A 17,880-nucleotide genomic window follows, 5' to 3' on the forward strand; every position below is an offset into this window, starting at 1 on the left:
ATTGTGGATAATTCCCTCTCTTTGATTGAAGAAAAAGCTGTATTTTAGAAAGTGCATGCCTGTTTTCAACATCATCTTTTTTGTGTGTGTGATTTGACTGACTGAGGGAATGAGTATGAGAAATCTAATGTGACCTAAGTAAACTCTATTGTCTTTTGAATTAAGGCAAGCTATAACTGCAAGAACTCTGAAGCAAACATGGGCAGCTATAATAATTCAGAAATACTGTCGGGGTTACCTCGTCCGGAGACTTTGCCAGCTCATCCATGTGGCTGCTGTAACAATTCAAGCTTATACAAGAGGATTTCTAGCAAGAAAGAAATACCGGAAGGTACAGCCTATCAAAAATTTTATTTCAGTGACTGGAAGCTACTATTGCTCTATAAGGAAGATGGAAACGAGGGCAATGACTCCTACCTTTTGCATGTCTGGTTCTCATATCTTCTAGTCTATTTTTATATATTTTATGTATTTTATATATTTTATATATATTTATGTATTGTTACTATAAAAATACTGATACACAGTAGCTTAGATCTAATCTCTGAGTTACGAAGAACCCTGTCTGGTTTGTACTTGATGCAGATCATTTAGTGTGATTACTACAGTGCTTCAAATGTGTCTGCAGCCTTGGTATTTCAGTATTTTGATACTTCGTGAGAAGCATTGTCATTATTAGTGTATGCAGATCCACAGAATGTTATAATTGATGCTGATTGAGCCAGAGATAATTACAGACAGATGTTAATATTTTAAAGATGCTTGAAGAACACAAGGCTGTGATCCTTCAGAAATATGCCCGTGCATGGCTTGCCAGACGCAGATTTCAGAATATTCGGCGGTTTGTATTGAATATTCAGCTTTCATACAGAGTTCAGCAACTGCAGAAAAAGATGGAAGAACAGGTGAGGGACACCAGTCAATTTATGATTTGTGCTAATTTTTTTATCATATATGTTTTATTCAGAGCTCTCATGTTGACTAGAGGCTTATGTGAATCACAATATCCATACTTTATTTGACAAGATGGGAGAATACATAAGGGATACGGTCCTCTATAATAAACCACTAGTATTCTTCCTACATCCAGGGTAGAAAGAATCATCTAGGGTTTCCTTTTATTTTGGGGTTAGTTGTTCCAATGAGAAGAGTCTGCGATAAACTTTTTTTTTACTGTTTCTTAAGTAGTCTGTCCAATCTCTGGATGGGGTTACTTGTATTAGGATGAAGGATGTGGAGGTACTGCTCTGGTGCAACATATTTAGTAACTTTTGGGAATTCCATATTATGTTTATTTTGCAGCTTATTTTTGAGAGCCATACCAGCCAAATCATCTTTAAGATGGTAGCTTTAATCTAATGGAAACAATCTTTGGTTGAAATAATCATGACTGATATGGGATGGTGAGCAGAAATAGGTCAAGTGCTTCCTTCAGAATTCCATTAAACAGTTTCAGGTGTGCATTTTTCTGTTTTCTTTTAACCTGTCTTGCTCATTGTAGAATAGAGAAAATCATGGTTTGCTGGAACGATTGACCAGTCTGGCTTCAACTCATATGAATGACATGGATACAATTCAGAAACTTGAATTAGATCTCGAAAAGTTAACTGCTCAAAAGAGAACATATGAAGAGAAATGGAAAAAATATAAAGAGGACAGTGAACAGGTAAATTTTGATTGCCGTCTGGGTGCTTTTATTTTAGTTTAAATAATTTCTTCAGTTACTGAATTTATCAAGTGTACGATTCGAGAGTTACTAAGTAACTTCACTTTTAGGGGGGGTGGCAGGGAAGGAAGGGAGTCCATATATGCTTGTTAAATGTAAGACCTCCTGTGACCTGTTTTTTCCTCCCTTGTAATTTGTATATTATGCTTACTTTTTGTATGTACAGAAAATCTTAAAACTTGAGAATCAGAATAAAGAATTACAAGAACAGAAAGAGACCTTAGAAATAAAGCTCCAAGAAAAAACTGAGGAAATGAAAGGTACTATAACTAAAAGGAGTTTTAAAGGAGTTACAAAGGAGTTATAGTGGGGTAAAGTTGTAAAGTCAGGTTTTCAGCAAAGGTAAATGACTTTTGTTCTAATAAAAGCAATATAAATGCTGAATTTACCGTAAATTCCAAGTTGGTCCTAAGCTTCTCTTGCTTGAGAATGTGTAGTACAAATGCATTTAATTTAATAATTAAATGAAATTTGTTCTTTCAGTAGCAAAAGCTCTTCTATTATGTTTCCTGTCTCATGCACATGCATTCCTTCAAAGTGTCACTTCGTCCTTGGTTCCTTTAATATACTGCTTTTAAAAATCTAATTTCAAAGAACACAAGCAGCCCATGAGATCGAGTATACTTTAGATGAATTACACTTTAGTGTTTCAGAACCTTTTTATTCTATAGCATTACTTGTAAAATTTACTGTGATAATTTTTGGCACTTGAGAGAGTAATTTCAGCCTTAAAATATGTTAAGGATTACTTATTAAAACAAAACTTCTCGTTGTGGTCATACTGTTTTAATAAATGCACATAATTGCATGAAGGTCTTTGAAATATTGAAATATTTTTTGACAGAGAAAATGGATGACCTCACGAAGCAACTCTTCAATGATGTACAAAAAGAAGAAAATCAGAGAATGTATGGAATCTGAATTTTATTGCTTTGAAACAGCATTCATTTTTTCTCTTTCCCTGCCTGTCTTTCTCCTGCTGAAAATGTATTATGCTCACATCACTAATGAATCTGTGAGTGTTCTTGGGCATTAATGCTAGTACTGAAGTACTTCATGTACAGTTGAGGAAAAGCACATGCTTGTTTGTGGGTCAGTCACATGCAGGAAATTGTATTGTAAACTTGAGACTGTTCTTGCTTTTGCAGTTTCCCGTCTTTCCATGTGTCTTTCCGAGAATTGAAAGACAACCCTGATCATAATGGTTTCTTTGGACATATCCTCAGATTTCAGTCAGGAGTGGAAGAGCAGCTGATGGCCATACCAGTCAGAATTCCTGTGAAGTGAATATTAAAGGATAGAATAGAAAGATTCAGCTTGAAGGAAAGGCAGTGTTTGTAAAGGACATTTGGTTAAAAATACAGGGGAAAAACTTTATTTTTTTTCCCCTTTGGTATTTCATTTGCAGTATTAAAAATCCTATTATTTAGCAATAAATGGTTGTTGCTTTGCAACATGCTTTTCTCATATCAAGTGTTTATTTCCCAGTAGCTCTTTTCCAGTATAAGACAGAGAACCTTAGGTACCAGGTAAATGCTGTTCTCTGAAGCGTGAACAGTGCAGTCAGTCACTGTTCCTGAGGGTTGGAAGCTGTGTGGTGTTTCAGCTCAGTCTGATTTCAGCTGCAAATAACTTCAGACTATACTAAGAGGACTTCTTTGCTGTTTTTTCTGCTTTGCCCCTTAGCTATATTATGTTGAAGCCAGTCCATTCCAGCAGGGACTAGTAGAAAATGGAAAGCTTCTTGCAATGTTTTACTGGGAAGGACGCAGGGCTTTCTGTTGCTATGTCCTTTTTCAGTGCTGACTGTCGCCATAAATGTAGTGCAAAGCTGCTCAGGTAGGCTAACTCTGAGTTAGAAAATTAGCCTTTAAGTGGAAAGAACTCAGTTTTGCCTTGAATTCACTCCCAATATCTGAATTAGATGTAAGGAAATCTGGAGGCATTCTCATTCCATTATCATCCATTTTGCAGATTGATTTGGAGGATGGAGAATAGCATTTTCAAGTAATTATGGTTAGTTTATGTTTTCTTCAATGAAACCTGTCTTTCAAATTAAAATGAAACCAAAGCCCATTCTTTCACTTATGAATGTAGGAAAATAAAACCGCCTTTTCGTTGTCTTGTTCAGGATACTTGAGAAAAATTTCCAAAATCAGAAGCAGGACTATGAAAAGGAGATTGAATTGTTCAAGGGAGAAATTAAGATTCTAAAAGAAGAAAAAACTCAGCTACAACATCAAATTCAGGAAGAAATTGTCATTCAGGATGGCTTGAAAATGGAAATAGGACAACTTACAAAACAAGCACAGGTAAAGTATGATGCATTTCATTTTGGAGTCTTTGCTATATAAAGCAAGTAGAGAATTTGGGAGTTTTATTTATAGATCATCTTCACTAATTTTTTTATCTCCAGTGCATTTTTAGAAGTAGTTAATAACCTGTATTTAATACACCACTATGTTGCATTGTTTTCATGTAGTACGCAATATGAGTAAGTTACTGCTCGCAAAATAAGTGCATGTTTTGAAGAGTAATTGTGCCTGAATATTTATACGTTTAAACGTGTGGATCTTTTTTTCTTCCTTTTTCCAAGAAACTATTGGTTTCTCAGGGGATTTTTCATAAATGTAGTTTATAAACTGAACCTGAAAATAGTACTTTTGTGTAAAGTCACATTTTTTTCTCTGAGTGAATTCCGTGACACAAACGCATATGTTTTCACTACATCACATTACTGTTCTGCTCTGATGCCTGAGAACCAGATGCTTTAAACACAGCACATTTTAAGCCTCTTTACCAAATGAACTTGTTCTTAATTATAATTATGATTTAACTGATACTCAGCCCTTGTCATTCACTTCTTGTCTCAGTCTATAATTTTTTGTCTGATTCAGAAAATACCTGAGTTGCAAAAGGAAATTGAACTGCTGCAGACACAAAAATTGGATGTCGAAAAGCAGGCCCAGTCACAGAAGCGAGAATTGAGGGGTAAGCTCAGAGAACTTACCAAGTACAATGTGAACCAGGCCAGTTTAAATTGATTTTTTCCATGTTAGCTTTGACAAAACCCCAGTGCTCTTACCCATCTGGTAGTGATTTCATTCTATTCATACCTTTACTTGCAAGGGGGAAAAAAAAACCCAATAGGTGAGTTTTACAAAGTGATCACTGAATACTGAGATCTGGGGTACCCCTTTGAAGAAACTCTGATTTCAAACGTTTCTCCTTTGTGTTTAAAAATCACTACTAATAATTTAAACTTCACTTAGAATTTAACAAGTAGCTTATAGAGACTCAAGAATATGGAAACAATACATTATCTAGCTTTCATTCATCCTGTCTTTAGCAATAAATGTCAAATACGCTTAAATAACTTGCTGAGTTGGGTTCTCTTTGGGAAAAGGTAGCTAATAAGAAGCAGTACTGCTGTGCACTTTGTTTAATGCTAAAAATGTCATAGAGCAAACCTATATCTGCAGCATTTAACGTAGTAACCTAGCAGTAGATGACAGATCATCTATACAACTCTATCAGTTGTCCAGATTCAGAACAGAAAGATGTAACTTTGCATTGAAAGTTTGATGTGTTTAGGAAAAAACCAATATTGGTGGTATACCTATCCAGTGCATGTCCAGAAGTAGCACCAAGTCCCTCATCATATTCATGTAGTAAATCAGATACTTTTACTGAGTACCAGGAAGGAACCTTGTAGATTTAGGAAGAGGTTGGTTTGACCTTTATAATCAAACTTAATTTGAAATGTGCGGAGAAAATTATTCATATAGTAAACTCTGTTTTTTCCAGAAAAGATGTCAGAAGTTACAAAACAGCTTCTTGAAAGCTATGATTTTGAAGATGTAAGAAGCAGGTAATTTTGTTCTGGGGTCTCTAAAAAAGCTTAAGAAATGCATTTTGTTCACCTGCACACTAATGGTACTGCTTTGTATTCTAGACTCTCTACGGAGGATTTGGAACACTTAAATGAGGATGGAGAACTGTGGTTTGCTTACGAGGGCTTGAAAAAAGCTACAAGGTTAGTTCACTACTTCAGTGTTTTCATAACTCAAAGCTGTGATCTAGAAAATAAATGGAAAGATCAGTGAGTAACTAATTTGACAGGGCAATTCTGAACATCTGTTTAAGAAATGAACAAACAATACATTATATGACTGGCTGAGCAGCTTAAAATCAGTTTAACAAACTTTTACTAGGTCAGTCAGATAAGTGTGTATGTGTCAGTTGGGGAAATGTGTTTCCTCTGAGATATCATGCATAACTTTCAACTCCTTTAATGCGCAGGTGATGTAATGGAATGTCTGCCTGTTAACCACAGTACTTTGTTTTCACTTTGTCTTAAACTTGACCCATTGCATTGAGGTCATACTACATCTGCCATGTTCTTTCTCCTTTTTTTTAACAGAGTATTGGAAAGTCATTTCCAGTCTCAGAAAGAAATATACGAAAAGGAGATTGAAGGTTTGAACTTTAAAGTTGAACATCTTAGCCAAGATATTAATCATCTACAAAAATTATTTCGAGAGGAAAATGACATAAATGATGGTATTCGACTTGAAGTTAGCAGGCTAACTTCAGAAAACCTGGTAAGATCAAGGTGTAGTAAAGCAAAGTATGTTTTTGTTACTTATTAATACAATCCAAATATGTTTGTGGCACAAAGCCCTCAAAATCTTGCGGTCACATCCTTGAAATCTCAAGGCTCGAACAGATATGGCCATCTAAGATTGCACATCCATACAGGCTCTTTCCCTACATACTGGTGCAGTGTGTTAGGAGGCAGCCAAATTTATTGTCCAAATGTACAGCTTGTTGGGGCAGCCTCACAGAAGCTTTTTTGCTTTTTCTTTTGCGTAAACCCGAATTGAGATTTGATTCTAATCACAGAATCACAACCATTTTACAAACTGACTTGGTGTGTAGTGCACACACGGGCTTTGGCTTCTGTTGTTGATAGCTATGGAGACACAGAGTTTTTAGAATACATTTGAATCCTTGTACGCTTATGTGGCTGAATGTTCAGTTTTTATAAAAGACGTTTCGAACATCAAAATGTTGCCAGGGTGTCCATTGCTGAGCTCATACAAATATTTTGGTTGTGCTTTTTGCAGTTTCTCAACAATGTGAGGAACTTTTGAAGGGCATAATAATTTCTACAGGTATGCATCTTTATACTGGAAGTCATGAAGAAACAAGCATTTATTTAGGTTTTTCGTTTACACAGAATTTTAACTAGAAATGAATCAGATGTTTAGCAGTGACCAGAAAGTTAGCTCACCATACATTTTTTAATACCTACCTAATTTAAACTTCTCATCTCATAATTAAAAACCCCCCTATTTCTTTGTCAGGCATATATTTTTCTGATGGAACACTTTCAGTATTTCAGCCTTAATGAAAAGCAGTTTTGTGATACTGTAACTTTCTATGGGTCAGTATTAATAACAGTCTACTGGGTCTGTCTGGGATGGAGTTAACTTTCTTTGTAGCAGTCTGTATGATGCTGTATTTTGGATTTGTGGGTAAAACAGTATTGATAACATGACAGTGTTTTGGCTGTTGCTGAACAAAACTTGCACAGTGTCAATGCTTTCTCTTTTTCCTACTCTGCCCCACCTCAGCAAGTTAAGCTGGGGTTGGGCAAGAAGTTGGAGGGGCACACAGCCGACTTAAGCAGACCAGAAGGATATTGCCTACCATATAATGTCATGCTCAGCTCTAAAAAGTGAGGTAGAGGAAGAAGAAAGCAGTGTTTGGCTTTATTTTGACCCAGATGTTTTCTTGCTTCTGCTGTCCCTATTCTCTTATTCTCTTCCCTGTTATGGGGGGTGTGGGGTGGGGGTAGCGGGGGAGTGAGCTTCTCTGTGGGTGTTTGGCTGCTTGCTAGACAGGGTTGAACCACAGCAACCAGCTTCAATTTTCATTGTACTGAGGCATTCAAGGTGAGAATTTAGTTACTTCATTCTTTCCCTGTAGTCAGAGGACAGAAATCAGCATCTTTTTCTCAGAAGCCTCTTTAAAGCTATTTCTGTCTCTGAGGCTGACAAGTTTTATGATTTAATAGTGAAAGCCCAGCTGCCTGTGGGATTGCCAGTGGTTACACATTTGTGCTGTTCTGAGGCTCTCTGTGCCAGAGGGCAGCTAAGCACCAAGTTGCTAACAAATTGCAGGCAAGGCTTAAAAGTCTAATTTTTAGTACTGTGTAAGACCTACCTAACACAAGGAAGTGCTATTCCAGAAGGTAGTAGATACTGTATTACTTTTCTGCTGAGTGAAAAATAACTAAAGAAATATTTTCAAAACAAAGTTAGTAAAATTGAAAACATAAGGAAAAGTTACTTATAATGTGATTTTACAAAAAATGATTTTATAACATACTGATTTTTTTCCCAATGTTAGTTGAGCTAGGGAAATTAAAGTGTAATTTCCTTTTAAACTACAACGGAAGAATGGTAGTACTGAGCCAGTCCAAACATTTTGTTAGCTCACTATTTCATTTTTAAGAGTGGCCAGCAGCAGGTGCTTCCAGAAAAGTTAAACAAGTCAGGCAAGCAGGTAGCAGTACCCCTCCACAGGCTCTCCCCCATCTTTGACTATTTGCAGTTGAAGGTCTTCCAGTGTCATAGGAACTGTTGCAGACATTTGAAAAGAAGGAAGGTGCTGAAATATGCGAATCTGCTTTTCCTCTAAAAGGTGATCCCAGATCTTAAACGGCAAGTTTCTGAACTTGAAAATCAAAAATTAGATCTTGAAAGCCGTCTTCAAGAACAGACTGTAAAGTTGAAAGGTAAAGTACCAGTATGGTCCCTAGTCTTTCAGTTGTTTAAGATGAACATGATGAATTCCCTATATTTGAAATTTTAAAAGCTGAAGCAATATTACCTGATAACTTCATTGCCTTATTACTTACTTTCTTGCTAGTAAAATGTAAGAAACACAACAAAAAAAAGTGTTGTATAGTTTACAAGTATGTGCGCTTTTTTCTCTTTTTTACTTTTTTGAGGTCATTCAGCTCTATGGTTTGGATGTCTGCAAGTGTATTCAATAGGGTTCTGCTAAGAATACGTATAATGGAGTATGCCCTTTGGAAACTGATAAAAAGGAAAGATGTTTTGGAACTTAGGTGTACTCTGTGAGGTGGACTTCAGAGAGTGTTGAAAAATTCAGAGTGGGAGACAGAAGGAAAAGTTCTTGCTAAATTTGCTTGTTTGAAAGTTCTTCTCAATTTAGGAAAGCATACTTTGCTGAGGATTCTGAGTCTCTCTAACTGCAGTGTCTTCCTAAGCAACTGATTTAAAATTTGCAAGTAGTTTTACTGCCAACTGCAAGAAGTTAGTAGTGTCAAAATTCCTCATCCCATATAATTTTGTGTGTGGTGTGGAGTAGTCAGATATTTCTCTGATACATTATCTGGCATGTCATTCAATTTCCTTAGATGAAACAAAATTGTAAGTGTAAGAAGAGATTTACTGAATACTGGTACAGAACAGTAAGCAAATCTGATTTTGTTGTTTTTCTTTTGTTTTGGGTTTTGTTGCTAATTATTACTGAAAAAAATGAAAGAGATGTCTAATCGGCTGCATTATGAGCTAGAACGGGATAGAACACAAAGACGGTAAATACATATTTTTTTTTAATGTAAGAAAGGTAGTTGCTATAAGCTGCGGTGACAAAGTCACTTAAACTCTTTAAAGTACCACATGCAATGTAAGATTTGCTTTACAGCCTTGTGTACACTTAATAAGTAATGGACAAATATGATACGACTATGCTTTAACAGAAGAAGAATAAAAGACAAAGCTTCTTATCTATTTTTAGAACTAATGAGGCCCAGAATGAAGTAGACATAAAAGAAAAAGAGAGGCTGCAAGTCACAACCCAAGAAATTGAGGGGTTGAGCAATGGTTTGATGCAAGATGAAATCCAGGATGAAGTACAAAGCAAAATAAAACAAGAAACGACTCGACTTACTGTGGAAAACATGGTGAGGAAATGAAATCATCATTAAGAAACTGTATCTGAAATGCAGGATGAAAAGAAAGAAATCATGATTTCGTGGTGTGGACAGGACGTTTTCTCAATTCATTTGGGGAGAAAAAAAGATATCAAATATAAGTAAGACCACATCATAGTGCTCTTTAATTGTGGCAATAACATGTAGCAGTAGAAGACATTTTTTAATTGTGGTTGCTCTGAACTCACAGACTTTGCTTATTACAGGATCTTGAAGAAAAACTAGACATGAAAGATAGAATAATAAAAAAATTGGAGGATCAAATCAAAACTCTTACCAAGACCATTGAAAATGGTAAGATATTGTTATGTTTTGGGGTTTTTTTAATAGCTTTGAATGTTCAGTGTATATTTGAAGGAAAGTATATTTAAAAAAAAAGAAAAAGGTAGGGTTTGGGGCAGGGTTAGAAACCTAACACCTCAGAAAAAATTGCTAGGGCAGCCATCAACAGAAATTACATAAAAGTCCTTTCCTGTATTTTTTTTTTCCCAGCTAAATAATGGGCACATATGGGACTTAGACTATACGATATGGATTAAGCCAGAGGCATAAGGTTCTGTCACCAAAGTTAACACATATCCTCACACAAACTATCTCTGAGCCCGCAGAATGTTAGTTTTGCATCAGATGAGTAACTCCTCCCATTACCCTTCAAATGGCAGATGGTTCCTGATAGGAAGTTAGTTTGTACAAAGCTCTCATTTAGCAAGTAATTGTAGAATACTCTCAAAAACATTGCAGAGGTGACTAATGTAGACATGTATTGTTGCTGTTTATTTGTGTTATTAATGCAAGTAATTCCACTGAATCCAGTGAAGCTATTCATGTGAATAATAGAAATGTTACTTAACTCGTAATGCTTGGTACCATAAGCTAAGAACATTATTGTGAACAGGGACCATACTCTGTTTATTACAGAGAAAACTTCTCCAATAGTTTGTTCTAATGTGAACATTAGCTTAGCTGTTTACCTGCAAGTAACAGTGCTTTTGTGTTTGACAGCTGAAGCTCATGTGCCAACTTTGTCCAAAGAGTATATTGGAATGATGGAGTACAAAAAAGAGGATGAAGAAAGGATCATTCAAAATCTGATCCTCGGTATTTTATCAGTAGTCAATGATATTCAGTGTAGAACACTGCAACAAGAACTACTAGGCGCCGTGTTTCACTTAATGTTCAAAGTTGCCTTTTTCCCACTCTCTTACCACCAATACAACTTGGAGGCTCTATATTGCTCTTTTTCTACTGACAGACATTTCAAGTACAGAAGTGCTTTATCTGTGTAAAAACCATTTGTCTGACTCTACATAATGGTGACTCTATTATCTTTCTTATTATTTATTCACTTATAAAGCTATAAATCTCAAGAGCACACCAGGGACTTGAATTTACTTTCTTCCTGGTCATCTACTAAGTCTGTAAGTCACTGGGTTTGTATCCACCTGTGATGGATTACTATCCTGTCTGTCCTTTCCATATCATTCTCTTCACTGGAAGGGAATGTACTTTCATGGTTCTCTCCTAGAGGAATTTTGTCCTTCCTCTGAGTTACTTTACAATATCAATCTTACTGCCAAACCAGCTTTTTGCATTAGCTTACAATTAATAGTAAACTCAACAAATTTTCCATGTACATTAGTACCATTATTAAATACTGCTTGGAAACAACATCTTCCTTTTCTTCTCACCTACTTCAGTCTTGTGAATGTTTATATCTTTGTGAACAAAGGTGTGTCATTAAGCAATGCCAGAATTTGGTGGGGCCTCCAGTGAGTAGTTAAATGCAGATTGCTTTTTGCAGTTGTCCTGTCTGGCATAGCCCATGCTGGACCTTAGAATTTGCTACAATACTCTCCTACCTCTCTGGAAAACTTAATACTCTTATATGAACAATACTGTTACAGAAGTTTTCAGAAATAAGCAATTAATGAGTAAATCCATTATCAAGTGACTGGTCACTGAAGAAATGAACCCCAAAGTGCTTGTCTTTTTCAGAATGATACATCCAATCTTTGAATTTTTGTATAATAAACTTTATGACTCTCCTTTATGCAGATTTAAAGCCACGTGGAGTTGTAGTTAATATGATACCTGGCCTTCCAGCTCACATCCTATTCATGTGTGTGAGGTATGCAGACTATCTGAATGATGCTGACATGCTGAAATCTTTCATGAATGTAACCATTGATGGTATCAAACAAGTTGTTAAGGTAGGACTTATGTTTGGCTGTACTGTACTTTTTGATTTTTAATGTAAGGTTTACAAGATGCATGCGTAGTACTTGGGGAATGCTGATGCTTTCATTTCCTAGTATTCCTATAATAGAATAACAATCATTAGTGACACTCTTTTTGAAGTTTGTAGTAGTATCCCTGTAAAGCCTCCAGCTAAGGTTCTACTGTGCTGAACACAGAATGTATTAACATAAATTATTTTTATCTGAAGAGCTCGTTGACAAAATCATTTAAAGTATTTCCATTTTACAGGGAGTAGCTAATCAGGTGAACTGCACCTGTGCTTTCAGCACTGGTAAAAGTCAGATGGACAGAAATAAAGCTTAGTATATCTGGCAGCAGGCAGATGTCGGAATTTTAAGAGGTTTTTACACTGCTGTACTACTAGTGTAATGGGTTTTTTGACATGTCATTTGGTACTGCAGCATTAGTACCCAAATGATTAAAGTTATGTTGCCACCCAGTTTACAAAATCAAGTTATAAACAAAAATTGTTAGCCTGTTGTCTCATCTCTATGACAAATTCAGCCATGTGAATGCTTTATTATGGATTTATAATGCAATAAAACACCAGGCATGCTTTGTAGCACAGGCAGGAATGGACTATGGTTTATGCAGTTGAATTTGTTGTGTAGAGAATGCCTATAGTTTTTTTCACAAATAAATTTATACCACAGTTTATCCATGTTGTGGTTTAATCCCAGCCAGCAACTAAGCACCACGCAGCTGCTCGCTCACTCCCCCCATCCAGTGGGATGGGGGAGAGAGTCGGAAGAAAAAGTAAAACTCATGGGTTGAGAAAAAGACAGTTTAATAGGACAGAAGGGAAGAAAATAATAACGTTAATAATAAAATGACAATAATAGTAATAAAAGAACTGGAATATACAAAACAAGTGATGCACAATGCAATTGCTCACCACTCACTGACCGATGCCCAGTTAGTTCCCAAGCAGTGACCTGTGCCCTCCTGGCCAACCCCACCTGGTTTATATACTGGGTGTGGAATATTGCTTTGGCCACTTTGGGTCAGGTGTCCTGGCTGTGTCCCCTCCCAGGTTCTTGTGCCCCTCCAGCCTTCTCGCTGGCTGGGCATGAGAAGCTGAAATACCCTTGACTTAGTCTAAACACTATTTAGCAACAACTGAAAACATCAGTGTGTTATCAACATTCTTCTCATACTAACTCCAAAACATGACACTATACCAGCTACTAGAAAGAAAATTAACTCTATCCCAGCCAAAAGTAAGACAATCCATTAGAAAAGCTTGTGTTTAGTTAGCAAAAAAAAAACCCCAAACCATAAACATAGTTAGAATTGTGCTTATATGTAGTTCAGTTTCGTTTGTGTACACAGGTGTTGTTCACACTTTTTTTGCAGGAAGGCCTCCAGTACACTACAACACTATGCATAGAAATGTGTAAAACTGTTTCGTTCAGGCTAATTTATTTAGCCAGTCTGTCATATAAATGAGTCTTAAATAGCATTTACCAAATAGAAGAGGGATCTTTGCTATGTGTATATTAGCCTGAAAACTCAGCATGATTTGTTCAGCTAGCATGTTATAGATGCTGTATGCTCCTTCTGCTATAGATAGGCTCTATTATATCAATTATGTAATGGTCTTAAGTTTAGTTATTAAATTAACTTCATGAGACAATACCATTATAAGACTGCTTTACTTACCATTTTCAGGAACATTCAGAAGACTTTGAGATGTTGTCCTTTTGGCTTTCCAACACATATTATTTTCTTAACTGTTTGAAGCAGTACAGTGGGGAAGAGGTAGGATTGATTTAATCAAATAATTTCAGCACTTTACCTTTGACAGACTTTAATCGGAATTAAAAATAGTGATAATAGATAGATAATTATTCACCAGCTCACCACTGTTCCTTCCAGATATTTACGTATTCACAGTGCTCTGCAGTGGTGTTATATGTCTTGCACAAATAATAAGACGGTATAGAACTAATGGAGCAAGTGAAATCAAGGAAACATTAAAGTGCTAAAGTAGGTTAAAGACATGACATAGAAACTGCTGCTTAATTTAAACTCTTCCACATGAGCTTAATGCGAGCTGGACTTCAGATATCCAGCTATGTATATATATAACAAACAGTTTTACTATTTTATAATTGTGACCATTCAAACACCTACTGCTACCAAAGTAAGGTTACAGAAGAAAACCTCAGGAAAGGAGCAAAACAATAAAATGCGTATTTTTCCTTATTTCACTTGCTTGTTTAAGATAAGTTTTATCCTGAGATTCAAAATTCTTTTAATTCTTTTAAATTGAAAACTCGTACTATATTTTTTTGCTAGGTTTTATAAACTTAGGTAGACTGAACTGAAATTGCATAGACACATAAGAATATAGTCTTCAGGATTAAAGCAAAGAGGTAGGCTAAAGCCTTAGAATCACGGTAACTTTGTACTGTCTAGACAGCAGTACTCCCTCTTGTGGTCATATCGATAACATCTAAAGAGCAGTGGAGGACTGAAAACATTTAAACTTAATTAGTAACAGTCTTTTACAGTTTAGTTGCAACAGTAGAGAAAGGTCTGAATCCACAATTTAGAGTTTTAATCTATACTGCTAATGAACACTCAAGACTTCACACAAGTTAGGATTCAGTCTAGACTTTTGAAGTCAGAACTTTCCTGATGAAAAGTCCAAAAATGGGATCCCTTTGCAGCAATAAAATGTAATTATTTTTTTTTGGCCAACATAGCTTAAACAGCTGCGTTTTGGCTTTTTTTTGCGGGGCAGGGGGGGGGGGCACGGGATGTTTGCTTTCTAAGTGATCTAGGAGTTGCTCCAAAGTTCATTCAAGTCTATGCATGTCTTTCCTTTGGCTTCAGCAGGCTTTAGGAACAGAGTAAACGTGAACACAAACTGGACACAGACTGAAAAATTAAGTACAGGAAGCCCAGAACTGGAAGCATCCATTGAAGTTAGCTGTAGCTTTGACTCATTCTGAGACTGTTCAGCCAGAGATGGAATGAGTTGCTCTAATACATAGATTACATTATAGTAACAATTTATAATTATAATGTTATGTGATTTCTAATAATTATATTTACAACTTACTTGTAGGGATTTATGAAGTGTAACACTCCACGTCAGAATAAGAACTGTTTGAAGCATTTTGATCTCTCAGAATACAGACAAATTCTTAGTGATTTGGCCATTCGTATCTATCACCAATTCATTATTGTAATGGAGAACAACATTCAGCCCATGATCGGTAAGACAGCAGCAATCCAAACAGACTTAAATGTAGCTTGTAAAGTATACAAACAAAGCTTATATAGGGAGGCAAAGGATGGGACAGGCTTCCTTCTGTTGATTTATACACGTGTACCTGCATGTGTGTTTCTGCACATATAAATTCCACTGAATGGTATATCCCCACAGGGTTTGGAAAGACTCGTTCCTCACAGCATTTCCTGGTGTGGGATAATGCTTTGAAACCAATCAACATTCTACAAAAACAAAAGGCCTTTTAAAATTTGTGCGCTCTAGAAGCCTTTGTCAGTATCTTATTTTTCTTGTATCATTTAACTTTTAAAATATCCTGAAAGTAGGTGTTGTTCAATAATAAAGTTAATGTAACTGAAAGGAGCCTTAAGAGTTTTGGTCTTATCAGTTATTTTCTATTGTATTTCAGTACCAGGCATGCTGGAATATGAAAGTCTTCAGGGAATTTCTGGCTTGAAACCTACAGGGTTCCGTAAACGTTCTTCTAGTATAGACGACACAGATACCTACACAATGACCTCTATCCTGCAACAGCTCAGCTATTTTTATAGTACTATGTGCCAGAATGGCTTGGACTCTGAGCTTCTAAAACAGGCAGTGAAGCAGCTTTTCTTTCTGATTGGAGCTATCACCCTCAATAGTCTCTTCCTCCGCAAGGACATGTGCTCGTGTAGAAAAGGAATGCAGATAAGGTAAAGCCAGTAAAGTCGCAACAAGCTTGGGAATGAATTTTTAACACTTTTGTGTAACGTCTTTTATCTCTAAGTCACTGGATATTCTGTAACCGTGCGGCTGGAAGTAGCCAACTGTTTTTTACTCTTTTAGAAAAAGTAGATCTGTGCATTTTGGGCTCACGTTTCTCAACATAACATATTACAAATTGTTCTTTCCATGGAAACACTAGTGGAAGAAAAGACAGAGAAAATCACAGTCTGGAGTTTAAAGTCAGACATGTTTAGGATTCGTTCCATGCTAGTTCACTCCTGATGTGACAAATAGTATTTTTAATTCTTTCTTACAATAGTAAACAGGTGCAAAATCTCCTGGCTGGCAGACAGACAAAAGCTGACTTGCATTTTTCATGCTCAGTGATGAGAAAGGCACTGAGACAGAGCCTTTGAGGGTGTAGATCAGGATTCACCTGTCTTGTTACAGGCATCAAGAGAACATGCTCCTAACAGTTTTGCAGAAGATAACAGTTCATTTGTTCTTCATTTAGACAGTCTGCAGACTGAGGTGAAAGAAAATCAGTAAAATCTTGACCCATCTGGGAACATTACTAGAAAAAAGCTTCTTTAGCCTTTAAGTCATCAGTTATAAGCCCAGCTCTGCTTTGTAATGTGCAAAGATTGTTCTCATTTCCTGTACGAGCTCAGTTGTAAATGAATATTTTAAAGACATATAGTGCTACAGTGTACTAGGCAATGCCAGTATATATATATATATTAGTAATTTTCTGTAAAAAACAGCAAAACTAACAACTTGCTTTCTATTATCCAAGCTTTAAGAAATAAAAACATAAAAAGAATTGAAATATACAAGGGATTAAACTTACAGATCAATGAGCTATTAATTGTTTGATTTTTATGATCTACAGGTATAGTGTTTAACTTAAAATGTATGAATTTAAACACTGCATTAGAGAAGCATTCCTTCTTTAGAAGTCTTTAATGTAACTTGCTTGTTAGGGGGAACCTGACATTTCTCTTGTCTGTTCATGGTTTAACCCAGATGTAATATCAGCTACTTGGAAGAATGGCTTAAGGACAAGAATCTTCAAAGCAGCAATGCCAAAGAAACTTTGGAGCCTCTATCTCAAGCAGCCTGGCTCCTTCAGGTCAAAAAGATCACAGATGATGATGCCAAGGAAATATGTGAACACTGCACATCTCTTTCTACTGTGCAGGTAATGAACCATCTGTTTTCATCTAGCAGCACCAATTGCAGAATCTTAGCTATCTGAAATAATTTGTGGCAAAGAGCTATTGGCCTTTCATTTGATAAAAATAGCATTCTTCAGCATTCCACATCACCACTTGTTAAACTGAATTTTTAACTCCTTATTCCTGTTTGTTAGCATTTTAACTGCTCCTGTGGCGAATACTTGCCTGCTTTGTTCTATCCCATGTTTTTATTCCACAGTATATTTTCTTCACCTTGTCACAGGCTTTTTTTGTTGTTTCCCTTAATCAATTCAGCTTTTTCTACATCTCCTTGATCCTGCTGACACCTCTGGAAATGAGTCATAGCAGTCATCATATATGTAACAACTCCTTACGTGACCAGTCAAAATTCTCTATTGTAAAATTCTTTACTGAAACTTTAATTAAATATAAATAAAGATGTCATATTAATGCTTTCTTCTTTTTGTCTTCTTACTTTTTGTGACATAGTAACATAGTATTTTGTATTTTGAACAGATAGTTAAGATCCTCAACTCATACACTCCAATAGATGATTTTGAGAAAAGAGTGACTCCATCATTTGTTCGTAAAGTCCAGGTAAGAGCTACAACTATTATTTCTCATATTCAAGTTGCATGATACTTTGCACAGTTTTTGATGCTACTTAGTTATACTTGACCTTTACATCATATTATTACTAAGTTGCTCAGCTGCTAGA

General features: G+C 36.1%; 1 protein-coding gene across 1 annotated transcript in view; it reads left to right on the plus strand.

The window, feature by feature from the left end:
• Positions 1 to 17,880, plus strand: part of MYO5C (myosin VC) — a 37,834-nt gene that overhangs the window by 16,832 nt on the left and 3,122 nt on the right. The window contains exons 20-40 of the mRNA XM_030013745.1: positions 166 to 331; positions 759 to 905; positions 1,502 to 1,666; positions 1,893 to 1,986; positions 2,571 to 2,634; positions 3,858 to 4,038; positions 4,624 to 4,717; positions 5,534 to 5,597; positions 5,682 to 5,762; positions 6,150 to 6,330; positions 8,438 to 8,531; positions 9,308 to 9,359; positions 9,563 to 9,728; positions 9,965 to 10,052; positions 10,761 to 10,856; positions 11,814 to 11,968; positions 13,689 to 13,778; positions 15,094 to 15,244; positions 15,668 to 15,950; positions 16,990 to 17,164; positions 17,679 to 17,759. Coding sequence (XP_029869605.1) covers positions 166 to 331; positions 759 to 905; positions 1,502 to 1,666; positions 1,893 to 1,986; positions 2,571 to 2,634; positions 3,858 to 4,038; positions 4,624 to 4,717; positions 5,534 to 5,597; positions 5,682 to 5,762; positions 6,150 to 6,330; positions 8,438 to 8,531; positions 9,308 to 9,359; positions 9,563 to 9,728; positions 9,965 to 10,052; positions 10,761 to 10,856; positions 11,814 to 11,968; positions 13,689 to 13,778; positions 15,094 to 15,244; positions 15,668 to 15,950; positions 16,990 to 17,164; positions 17,679 to 17,759 — 2,668 coding nt within the window. The remainder of the gene's footprint in view (positions 1 to 165; positions 332 to 758; positions 906 to 1,501; positions 1,667 to 1,892; positions 1,987 to 2,570; positions 2,635 to 3,857; positions 4,039 to 4,623; positions 4,718 to 5,533; positions 5,598 to 5,681; positions 5,763 to 6,149; positions 6,331 to 8,437; positions 8,532 to 9,307; positions 9,360 to 9,562; positions 9,729 to 9,964; positions 10,053 to 10,760; positions 10,857 to 11,813; positions 11,969 to 13,688; positions 13,779 to 15,093; positions 15,245 to 15,667; positions 15,951 to 16,989; positions 17,165 to 17,678; positions 17,760 to 17,880) is intronic.

This window comes from Aquila chrysaetos, chromosome 5 (assembly GCF_900496995.4).
Source record: "Aquila chrysaetos chrysaetos chromosome 5, bAquChr1.4, whole genome shotgun sequence".
NCBI classification, from domain to species: domain Eukaryota; kingdom Metazoa; phylum Chordata; class Aves; order Accipitriformes; family Accipitridae; genus Aquila; species Aquila chrysaetos.